Genomic DNA, 12537 nt, shown 5'->3' with positions numbered 1-12537 from the left:
TACATGTACCATGCTCATTTCCCAAATGAGGAATTTCTGTTATCAGGACAAATTGGACAGCGCAAACACGAGTCCGCACTAGAGAATATTTACTGTACTCCCCATCCAGTTTGACTAGGCCGGGGGTTGGCAACACGCGGCTCCAGAGACGCATGCGGCTCTTTAGCCACATCTAGTGGCTCCCTGGAGTTTTATAAAAAAATGTTTGAAAATGGAAAAAGATTTTGATAGTAGACTAATATAGCTCAAATAGATATAGATACATGTTGCAGCTCCGAAAAAGGAGAGCTGTGGTGTTGGTTTTTTTTTAAAATGTACACTTTGTTTATGCTTTTAACAGTCTCGACAAACACAGACACGTCTGCATCCGACTCCGTGCCTTCTCTCTTCTCGTTCAACTCGAGAGGCGTTCAAAGACAGCCTCCGAAAAACAGAAATTCATGATGACTTCACTGTCACTAAGAAAAGCGAAAATAATGCACCAAAACAAAAAAATCAAGCGAGGAAATCACAAAATATCTATTGGTGCGTTTGTGAACACACAACAAAGGAATAAATAACATAAACAATTCTGAGACAGTCCAGTCTCCTACATACATACAGCATGTGTTTCTTTCAGTGTAAGTTTTATAGAAGGTTTTTATTTATTTGCGGCTCCAGACATTTTTTTTTTTTTTTTGTCCTATATGGCTCTTTCAACATTTTGGGTTGCCGACCCCTGGACTAGGCCGATGACTATTTGTTGTCCTGGTTGACGTTCGGGAGGACGTATGTCCATGCAGATCTCCACTTTCGCACCTCCTCTGTATTTTCGTCACTCCATCACAGCTTGGATTCTCCCATCCCATTTGAAAAACTTATTTCCTAATGTATTTTATTTTGATTTTGGTATTTGTGATTTATTTTGAACAGGGTTGCATCCTTGAGAGACCTTGTCAGTAGGAAGTACCTCCACTTGAAAAAAACCCCTCTATTGAGTGGGGAAGGCAACCAGGCCAAAGATGTTCTCTTCTTATTCAATGGGATGGAAAAGATGAAACTTGACTTCAGGATTGGATCCACAGAGCTTTGCAGTGACCCAAATGAGTCGCTGCCCGCTGGTGCAGTGGTGGTCAACCTTCTCCGCAAGTATCTTCTCCCTGAGGTAAAACAACCAAGATGGAGCTTGCTTAGAAATTGGACGTTCTTCTTCTGTGGAAATATCTTTATTGTCATGATCTGAAGTGTACAGACTAATTCATATTGAGTGATCAAATGTGAGTGACTTGCTTGTACCAAATCTCATCCTGGAAGCAAACTTTCACCTCACGTGACTATCATGAAGGTTTGATCACAGGAGTTCTGTGCAAAATTCTGAATTTCAGAATTCGGTTCGATTGAATGATGAATTTGAATTAGCTCCACCTCACAGGATGTTGACTTGAGTGTGAATTACAGGGAGTGGCCCACATATCAGGGAGAAAGAATGAAATATATACAAATGGAAGTACAGAGACTGTCAAATTTCCTTAATGTTGGAAAGCTTAGCAATATAGCTTTCAAAATAAAACTTTTACAATTGTAATGATTTTTTTGTAAAAATCTGAGTAGGCTTTTAATAAAAAAACAACTGTTACACTTTACCATTTTTTCAACTTCAGAATTGTGCACATAAAGCCCTGACACTAATATTTGTATGAAATTCATGTTTTAAATAGGCTTATATACTGTGCTGTAACACTTAATTGTGAAATACACATTATTTTGCACAATGAATTTCATGGGATTTCAAGTCAACTTCCTGCAATTTGAATTTCATTTGCAATCCTGGTTCCAATTTTCCAACTCAATTCTTGAATTGGAATTTAACGGTCATTTTCAGGGCGGCCCGGTGATCCAGTGGTTAGCGCATCGATCTCACAGTGCGGAGGTACCGGGTTCAATTGCAGCCCCGGCCTCCCTGTGTGGAGTTTGCATGTTCTCCCCGTGCCTGTGTGGGTTTTCTACGGGTACTCCGGTTTCCTCCCACATTCCAAAAACATGCATGGCAGGTTGATTGAACACTCGAAATTGTCCCTAGGTGTGAGTGTGAGCGCAGATGCTTGTTTGTCTCTGTGTGCCCTGCGATTGGCTGGCAAGCGGTTCAGGATGTCCCCCGCCTACTGCCCGAAGACAGCTGGGATAGGCTCCAGCACCCCCCGCGAGCCTTGTGAGGATAAAGCGGATCAGAAAATGGATGGATGGAAGGATGGATGGTAATTTTCATTTGATTTCTGAATTTCGTACAGCCGTGGTAGACACCAAAGGTGAATTTGCTACATTCATGAAAATGAATATAAATACCAGATACTTCCTGGCTCACCATTTTCTAGACCTGCGCTTTTTTTCATATGCTTGCAAAGAGTGCAGATAATTTTATAGTGCATTCAAAAACCTCCAGGACTTTCTGTGTGACTCAGTATAGTTTTTTCACTGATTGTGATGTTTGATCATCTGTTACTGGCGTGTTTCTCAGGCCAGCATTTTGGTGACCACCAGACTGTCCGCCTTGGATCGCATCCCGTCGAAATACGTGAGTCGCTACGCACAGATTTGTGGCTTCAATGACCCAAACCGTCAGCGTGCCTACTTCACCAGCCGCCTCCTGCAGCAGAGCGGGGAACTTGCACAGGCACATGACGCTCAAGCTCTCGTACAGCTGCTCTACCTCAATCTCCAGAGGGAGAGCCAGCTGGCCGCAGCCTGCTTTCTGCCTTCTTACTGCTGGCTCACATGCGCCACCTTGCACTTCCTGCATTTCACCGACGCCATGGCACCCATCCGGACGCTGACCGGCATATACACCAGTTTCCTCAGGCTCAACTTTGGAGGGGAGGTACTGGGCAAAGCTGCTGCGGCAAGCGGACTCGGTCAGGATCTCCAAAGTTCTCTGATGTTGTACGTCGTCCGCACCGTCGGCAAGCTGGCCTACGAAGGCGTGACATACAAACGCACCTCATTCTCAGCGGAGGAGCTGGAGCAGTGGATCGGAGGAACGACCAAGACGGATGAGGAGCTACGCCAGCTGGCTGTTTTCAGAACTGATGTGCTCGACTTTTTTCTGGCTCCCTGTGTTGAAAGTTGCAAGCATTTACCCACGGAACTCTGTGAGCATGATGAGAGGCGATATGTATTTGCCGTTCCGGCCATGCAGGAGTACCTGGCGGCACTCTATGTGGTCCTAGGCGAGAATAAATCAGCTCTGGAGAAGCTGACCAAGCAAGTGTCTGTGGCCATCGGCCAAGCGAGCGAAGACGTGAGTGCCATTGTCAATATCTTTTCCAAGTTCATCCCACTCCGAATCTTTGCCGTCTTCAACTTGCTCAAGCTTTTTCCGAAGCTTTATGAGAAAATCAGCACTCGAAACAAGGGCAACATTGCGCGGACGATGGCCGCCGAGCTCTTCCGCAAGGAAGACAGCTACAATGAGGACGTTCTGGATCAAGTCGAGCAAAGCCTCTTGGGAGTGCATGGTCCACCATTAAAACAACAGAGTGAGGGTCCGCCTTTTGAACTCTATCCCATCTTCATGGGTGGACTCTTGCATTACGGCAACCGAGTGCTCCTTCAGCAACTCGGATGCAGCATCCAGAGTGCCACTGTGGCCCAGATCACCCGAGCTCTTCGCAAATACCTTGTTAGAGGTGAGTAACACCTTTCCTATGTCCTGGACTACTACTACTACCACTTCCACGTCATGAATGCAAAATATGTATTGCAGTCGCCGATTATTCATGTTTCTTCTGCTGGCACAAATCCCTTCAGGACTAATCATGTTTTGAAGGCTAAATCTGTAAATTGAAGGGTTTAATGGCAAGTAAGTAGCATGACTAGATTTTCCATAAATGACAGTCTGAGAAATGGAATGGCTACGACAGCACATAACAAATTTGGAAAATTGGAGGTTGGATTCCGGAGAAATTGAGATTTTGTGTGTGGGTGGGGACTGCCTTTTGGGCGAACGTTTGTGTGATAGACGATTGAAATTAAATCTGGTCACAAAAATGTCCACAAATTATAGTAACATAGTATAATTTCATTATTTCTTTTGTCTGCTCCTTGGGGAACCCTTTCTCCAATTGTCTGACAAGTTTCAGCGAAAAACATCCTCCAATAGGCTTCTGCCGGATAACATTTCAAGGGGTTCTCCAAATCAATGTATCAAAATTATTTTGATATTTCAAACAATTTCTAGCCCTAAAAAAACTCCACTTATCCAGGGCAGATGGAGCATTCATTTGTGAAAAGAGCAATGTGAGCAGTAGAATCAGTTGTTTCATTTCGTAATGAATAGTATTTTTTTTCCTAAATTTATTTATTGATGTAGGATTTTAGAGCCGTTTCACGTGTATATTCCATTTTTTTCCCACTCGGATTGCAACCACGTTGCTACATTAACGCGGTTCACACGAACACTCTCAGGGATCAAGTAATTCTCATATCTGAAAGAAAATGTTTTCATCGTCAGTCCTGTAGTTCCAGATTGGGGTTCCAACAAAGTTGGATTTTTTTCCCCATAAACTGCAAAAGCAGTAGATTTGGGTCTCTGTCGTAACCCTTGTGCTGCAATTTCTACGATGTTTGTAACACATGGGTTACCCCATATGTTATAATTTCTACAATTTTTGTAGATTTTTGCGTATTCTTCATCACGTCATCTTTAAATCAAAGACACAGCATAAAAAGTGTGTGATATGAAATATTCCAATTCATGTTTTATTTATATAGATTTATATTTATGTTTTGGTCATAGCACAATACCGCTTTTATTGTCCATAGAGGGCAAAAATACAAAGAAAAAAATAAGAACTATATGTGTATGTATAGCACTGATGCCACTGAACATGTCGAGTGGTAGAATGTGAAATAAATATTCAGGAATAATACTTTTACAATTTTTGTAAAATTGTATGTTGCGTTATATAAACTTATTTAGATCGACTGCAGCACATGGGTTTTAAAGAAAGTAGTGACAGCAAAGTACTTGCCCACAATATCCCATTACAGCCACATTCATGTCACGTGAGGGGCGCAATTTGGACCCAGTGTTACATTCGGAACCAAACCCAATAATGTTTTCGGATTCCAAAATGCAGGCTCAGACAAAGTTCGATTAAAAAATTTAAAAAAAAAATGTATTAAAGAAAATCGCACTGACAAAGTATAAATTGAAATCGCTAGTCACAAAGTGCCAGGAAAAACAACGCATAAACAAAAAGATCTTGCAAAAGGTAAGGTACTAAAGCTTACTGAGAATACACAAATAAAATGGCAACAGCCCAAACACGTGTAACCAAAATTAAGAACAAATAACTTCATGACGAAAATACTTATGAAACAAGGAACTATGAAAACAAGAGCGACTATGAACAAGATCGAGAGGTCTCGAAAACAACACTTGAAACAATACAGCGAGCAAGGTCGATAATCCGAAAAAGAGAAGCAGAAGTCAAAGTCCTTAAATACAAGGCTCAGCTTGATGAGGAAACGACGCACAGGCGGACCTGCTGGAGGGAAACGCCCTGCACACCAGCTGGAGCTGGAATACAATCAAGACAAAACATGACACCCAGAAGCAGACAGGAAACACAAGTGACGAAATAAAAGTCGCTATCTGCAAAAAAATCAAAGTAAATAAACAGAGCAGGCCTGGACACAGCAGGGCATAGAAGGCTTAACACTCTGACATCATGTAACTGAGTAACTCAAGTTTATATATAGAAAAACAAGCCCAGCCCTGTGTGTCCAAATAAAGGACCGAAGTCCCGCAGGAGAGAAGGGCTGAGGATGAGGGACCAAGAGACCCAGGAATGTTCCTCAGGGCTGTACTCCTCCCAGTGAACTAAATACTGAAAACCCCGACCACGGCGACGTACATCCAAAATCTTGCGGACAGTGTAGGCAGGGTGACCATCAATGACCAGTGGCGAAGGAGGGGGCTCGGAAGGAGGGCTGTGGGGGCTCGAGGAGACCGGCTTCAGGAGAGAGACATGAAAAGTGGGGTGGACTTGGAGGGAGGCTGGGAGCTTCACCCTTATAGGATTAACGTCCCATGGTGGAAGAGTGAATGACCCTCTCAACTTAAAAAGGCCCAATGGGGGCTAGCTTACGGGAATCAATCTGTAGAGCACAGGTGTCAAACTCAGGGCTCGGGGTCATTTAACCCACCGTAGATTGTGTGTGCAATCAGCTGAGCGATCAGTCGCCATGAAAAAGCTAAACTAACAAATTTAATTTTTGCTGCTTTTTTTTCTTTTTAATGCTAGAAATCAACAAGCCGCAGCCACCAGAGGAGTTGATGGATCTGTTGGTCCTTCTGTACGAGTTTCAAAATCCCAGACTTACTGCAGAGGTCCTGGCTTCAATCAGAACCATCCGCCTTCACAACATACGCATGACCTCACTTAAATGCTTTGTGTTGAGTTCTGTGCTCTCTTGCGCCCCTCCAAGGTAAGCCAGGAGTTGTGTTTTTACTCCCAACTGCATCGTCTTCCAAAATATTTGGCATACAGTAATCCCTTGCTATAACGCGGTTCACTTTCCGCGGCTTTGCTGTTTCACAGATTTTTTTTTGTGCAGTTTTTTTAAGGCTTTTTTTTAAACAGTGAATTGTGTTCTGCATCCTGATTGGCTAAGGGACTGACCAACATGAACAGTCTCCGCACCTCGTCTCTGTACAACTTGCCAAATTTACCTTTGCAAATTTTTGGTCTTTGGTTTCATTGTATCAGTGGCGGATGCTGGTCTGTCAAGGAGGGGAAGCTCAATTTCGGCCTACATCATGAAATGTGTCCATTTATTTATACGTGAATTCTACTCTCCGTTCCTTTTCAAAAAAATGAGAAGATTTTCTTCACCATAAGATCGGTGATTGGCTCATTTCACTGCCAATCAAAAAGAGATTCAGCCTGAGCGAGATCATCCAATCATCATGCAGAAAAGCTCAGTGTCCGGGCCAGCCCATAAACGCCCACTGTCCAGAGACTCCCAGAGACGCTGAGCGTCCGATGGGCGGGACAAAACCATCATTTATCCAATGACTCGTCTCGTTTCAATGCATTGGGACAACCTACACTGAACTCTCTCGACGCCCAGCATCCGCGCGGTCGACGCTCAGCGTCCACACAGTTTAAAGCACAGTGAAGCTGAGGAATGAATGAGAAGAGAGTCGCATCGTAACTAGTAATAAGAAGCTGATTCGGAACAAAAGCTGAGCGCGTTGTAGCGCATATTTAGTCAATGACATGTCCACACAATTGTACATACACACATATATTTGATCACTTACTTTTTGACATTTTAGGGGAAGCTGAGCTTCCCTTGCAGTCTTAGAGCCATCACCTCTGCATTGTATACATAGTTCAGTATTGTATAATAACTGTAAAAAATAAAGCTGACTATCAAGTACCAAGTACAACTACAAGTACAACTTTATTGTCAAATATATTGGGAAATTTCTTCCCTCACATTTTTTTGCTTTTTTTATTTTTTTTTTAAATAAATCCTACTTCACGGATTTCACTTATCACGGGTTCTTTTTGGAATGTAACCCCCACGATAAACGAGGGATTACCGTATACAATTTTTGCTCATTTTCATCACTACTCCATGCACTTTATGTGTAACAAATTACCCATGTTTTCCGCACTATAAGGCGCACCGAAAAGCATTCAATTTTCTCAAAACCCAACAGTGCACCCTATAATCCGATCGGTCGAATATAAAGAGATTGTAACTCTCTTGACATTCCGCATTAAGTTGTTTCCCTGTTAGTCTTCCTGTGCCATCTAGTGGTGATTATTAGCAGGAAAAAATTGTAACCTAAAAGGATTCTGCCCAACACTAATTGACATGTGCATACCCCAACACACACTCAATTTTTTGTTATTGTAAAGTGTCCTTGGGTGTCTTGAAAGGCGCTTATAAATAAAATGTATTATTATTATTATTATTATTGTTAAACAGACAGCTACTTTGTGAGCTCTGCGCAGCCATTATGAAACAAAGCTAATACCAAAAGCATAGTTAACTACTGACTAAACGAAGGAAGGAGACAAGCAAGACTTCGAAGAATATTTAGCCCCTTGTGGGTGTAACTTTTGTCTTTCATTTATTTTTTGGTAATATCATTTGTATTTTTATGTTTCACGTCTGTGTTTGTGACCAGCTGTCCTTGTTACAGCTGCAGTGGTTGTGGAGGCTCTCTATAAATAAAGCTGTATTGTATTGTATTCCCTTTAGAACCATCTAAAGGATGCATACTGCAACTACTATTGTAGCTTCGATGTGCCTTAAAATGCGGTGCGCCCTATGTATGAAAACAATTTTAAAATAAGACATTGAAGCTGCGATTTATAATCTGAAGCGCCTTATAGTGCAAAAAATACGGTATTCCAATTAAATCTGATGCTTATCTTTCTGAAAGTTTTTTGTCTGTTTGGTTTTTTTTTTTTTTAGATTTTGCAGGTGGGCTAAATATTGTGACTGTATGAGGGACGAGCATATAATAATAAGTTTTAAAAGAAATACCATTGTTGTCTTGTCGTAGTTATCAACTGGAAGAGTTGGACCTCTCCTCCTGTCTCCTAACTCAGGACATGCTTCGCATGTTGTCGCCTGCCTTCCGACACACTCGGAACCTCAAGTGAGAGAAACTCTGAAACTTTTCTATTTTTCTGTTGTTTGCAGTCAAGATCTTGATGCATTTCACTGACTGGGAATGTTTTGATTTGTATTGATTTCATTTTTGGGGGGTGATGCGCACTAACTAATAATGAACTAATGTTTTTGTTCATTATCTGTTTCTTCAAGTATGAATCTCAGTAACCTGGATGATGATCTAAAAAAAATAAAGGACAAGATTTTAAAACTAAGAACTATACATTTTGATTAAACATTGATCTCGACAACATCACTTATTCCTTCACAAGTACGATGTAAATACTTCACCAAGTACTCCAGGAATTCTTAATAAAGACCCCTACTAATTATTCACTGACCGAACTTGACCAAACAGTATTCTGCATGTCACCATCAGCCATTCTTTCAACTCACGTTTTCTGTTACGCTGTGTCACATATTTCCTCATCACCGGAAACTTGTCGCGACAGTGGACATGTTACTGCTAAGGACTAAAAGTAAAGACAGACAAAGTCATTGTTGATCTGGATTCCTAGGTTTTGTTTGTAGCGTAAAAACCTAATTTGTCCTTATTTTTGAACAACTCGGAAGATGAGCACTATCTGGGTTACGACTTGACTTGTGATGACGCTCGCAAAGCAGTCAGCATGGATATGCCGTGTTTGTTGTGATTTTTGCCCCTGCCTGTCTTTGTTGTCCTCAGTCTGCAGTTTAATAGCCTTGGCCCTGACTCCTGCATCTTCCTGAGAGATCTGCTTCTGGATTCCAAAAGTTGTGTTAGAGTGCTACAGTAAGACAACCCTTCAACACATTTCTTTGTCTCTTGACTAAATGTGTCAAGTCGCTGAAATCCTTCAGTCAATCATGCGAAAAGATGGACAATCTCTCGAATTTATCTGTTTTATGCACATTTTTAGCAGGAGAGTAGGAAATGCCAAATGCTGCATGTTTTTTGAGAATTAAATCTTTATTCCAAGCGAAAAATGTGTACTCAAGACCGATAGCAATTCAATTTTGGGGTGTCTTAAGGTAAAGATGACTTTTACCGGCCAAGCTAAACCTTTTAAAACATCGGGGTTAGTGAGCACTGTATTAGCAAGAACTAGGGGCTGTTTTATGGGAAGATTTTGAGACCCTATTCCGCAGAGTAAAATCAGCACATTTGTATTCCTCAGCATGTTTGACTTTCTCAATCAGGCCTTAATAGGGTGGACTTTTCCTCCGACTACACACTATTTTTATGATCCTTTACAGAATATAAGTACAGTATTGAATGCTTGACAATGAGTGGTAAGTGTGATGAGGACAAGTACAGAAAAAGGATTGATGGATAAAGTACTTTATTTTCCGCACCTAAAAGCATTCCATTTTCTCAAAAGCTGACGGTGCACCTTATAATCCGATGCGCTTTATATATGGATCAATATTCTGATTTCTTGCACGTAGTATTTTCAATGTTCTGTGAAGCGCTTTGTTACAGTTGCAGCAGTTGTGAAAGCGCTATATACTGTAAATAAAGCTGTATTATGTTGTATTGTATTCCCTTTAGGTAGCTCCATCTAGATGCATAACACAACCTCAGCCATTATTGTAGCTTCTATTCCATGCACCTTATAATGCGGTGCGCCCTAGATATGAAAACTGTTTTAAAATAGGCCATTCATTGAAGGTGCGCCTTATACTCCGAAGCGCCTTATAGTGCGAAAAATACGGTACATGAAGTTTATCATCGTGACTTGAGCATCTGATCATATTAGATGCTGGATCGCAAAATTGGTTCCCTAGTCAATATCATAATCTGTCATCATGACATTTGTCCCCATGACCATGAATTGAATAGCATCCATGTCTGACTCTCTCCCTGTCTGTACTTCTAGACTTTGTGACAACCCACTGCTAGACTCTGGAGCCTGCCTTCTTCTGGAAGCCCTTCCGGAGAACCAGTCCTTGAGGCATCTGTCCCTCATGCACACGGGCCTAGGGGACAAAGGAGCCCTCGAGCTGGCTGAGAAACTTCAGCAGCACACTGGACTCCAGGAGCTCAACGTTGCCTATAACAATATCGGAGACAATGCAGCTCTGGCCCTAGTGGATGTGTGCAGGGAACATCCCAGCATTCACACTGTGCAGTAAGAGTCGGTCCAGCAGCGGTGTCTAATTCTGCTCTTAGTTCAAACAGTACTAACATACCTTTACCTTTATTAACCATCATGCTGAATGCACTTAGGAGTCATCATTTTATTCCAAAATAAGCAATAGCGCTCTTTTACTGTTTGGTTAAAACTCTGTTTTTTGTCTGTTTGTGTAGTTTGTACCTAAACCCTCTGAGTGATGTTGGCAAGCAGTCCTTGTATGTCCGCGGCATTCCCAAGCGCCACAACGGCAGTGGGCAGCGAGTCAGGGTGCTGGCCGCGGTCACTGAAGGTTCTGACCTCTCAGAGGACTGGCACCCCATTCTCAGTGTGATTCGTGAGAACATATCGTCCTGGGACAGGGAGCGAGTTAAACAGCAGCTTAAGGTAAACTCCCACGACAAATATACAGGTACTGTAGAGCAAGGAATTGTGGATTAACTGACTTTTTCCTTTCATTGTCATGATACAACTTTGTTTTTTTTTTTTTTTGCCATCCCCTGTGGCCCACGGTGAGACGAATGTGTTCCATTCCCCATTCCACATTCAACTCCTGCTCTCACCTACAAAACGCACCTACAAAAATATGACAATGTCAATAGGTCATTCCTAAAATAGTTGCGACAACGTGCGGTGTCACTTTTACAGTTGTTCTAGTCAAAACCCTTCTGTAAAAAATGCAAAATATATACAATATGTATTTATGAAGGCAGCCCGGTGGTCGACTGATTCGAGCGTCGGCCTCACAGTGCAGAGTAGGGATGTGAATCTCAGCACCGAGGACGATTCGATACACATTTCGATGCACTACCAGCGATGTGATACTTAAACGGTACATGGAATTTTCTGGCGACACGATGCGATACGTTTCACCGTCTTCACGATGCGATACGATGCGATACACATTTAGTTCAAATCAATGTAATCCGATACGATACAATGCAATTTGTTGCGATATTGTGCGATTAAACATGATGCAAATAAGCAAAGAAAAAAAGTTTAAAAAAAGATGGAATTCAGTATGGTATTACAAAAAGGATACCACTTTATTCCTTATAAACAGTAGAACGTGTAAAACAACTTATTTAAGCCCTTTCACAATTGGGTTTTGTGCAAAGAAAATGTAAACAATTTGGCACCTGAGACTCACAGCTGTTGCTGTAGTGTAAACACAGACTACTCTCACTGAGTGTCTTACATGAAATATCCATCTCCATAGGACAGACAATAACATACAATTTAAACAATAGGGCAGTCACAGGCTCAAAGCTGCTGTGTGTATTTTGGCGTACACAGACCACTCTCACTGAGTGTCTCAAAATGAAATGTCCAAAAGAGTCAAAAAAATGTAACGACTCTCCTTATTTTCACCAGGACAGGTTTCACCTGGTCTACTGCAAATGTTTTTTGCGAGGACAAATTAAGTGTGTGTGCTATGCATCGCACATGTCGCTTCATTTATGCGCCAGATTCTTTTCTGCCCCAGATCCCGCCAGAATCATGTTAGTGGCGTTATCCGTGACTAACGCTGGCTTCTTATCGCCAATGTTCCACTCGCGGCAAACGTCACGCAGTAACTCCGCAAGGTTTGCTCCGGTGTGCGACTCACGGAAAACTCTGGTCTGAAGAATGAAGTTTTGCATTTCCCACTCCTTGTCAACGTGGTGTGCCATCACTGTTATATATGAGTCAGTAGCGCAAGACGTCCACCCAACCACTGTAAGTGCAACTCTTTGCGCACTGTTCA

General features: G+C 42.0%; 1 protein-coding gene across 1 annotated transcript in view; it reads left to right on the top strand.

Annotated features, from left to right (window-relative positions):
- Positions 1-12537, top strand: part of nlrx1 (NLR family member X1) — a 24370-nt gene that overhangs the window by 5242 nt on the left and 6591 nt on the right. The window contains exons 5-11 of the mRNA XM_019861600.1: positions 913-1144; positions 2495-3662; positions 6285-6468; positions 8567-8662; positions 9362-9448; positions 10536-10787; positions 10967-11177. Of these exons, the coding sequence (XP_019717159.1) occupies positions 913-1144; positions 2495-3662; positions 6285-6468; positions 8567-8662; positions 9362-9448; positions 10536-10787; positions 10967-11177 (2230 nt within the window). The remainder of the gene's footprint in view (positions 1-912; positions 1145-2494; positions 3663-6284; positions 6469-8566; positions 8663-9361; positions 9449-10535; positions 10788-10966; positions 11178-12537) is intronic.

Source organism: Hippocampus comes, unplaced genomic scaffold, assembly GCF_001891065.2.
Source record: "Hippocampus comes isolate QL1 unplaced genomic scaffold, H_comes_QL1_v1.1 scaffold122, whole genome shotgun sequence".
Lineage (NCBI taxonomy): Eukaryota > Metazoa > Chordata > Actinopteri > Syngnathiformes > Syngnathidae > Hippocampus > Hippocampus comes.
The sequence above is the reverse complement of the archived record's forward strand: the minus strand, read 5'-3'. Positions and strand labels throughout refer to the sequence as shown.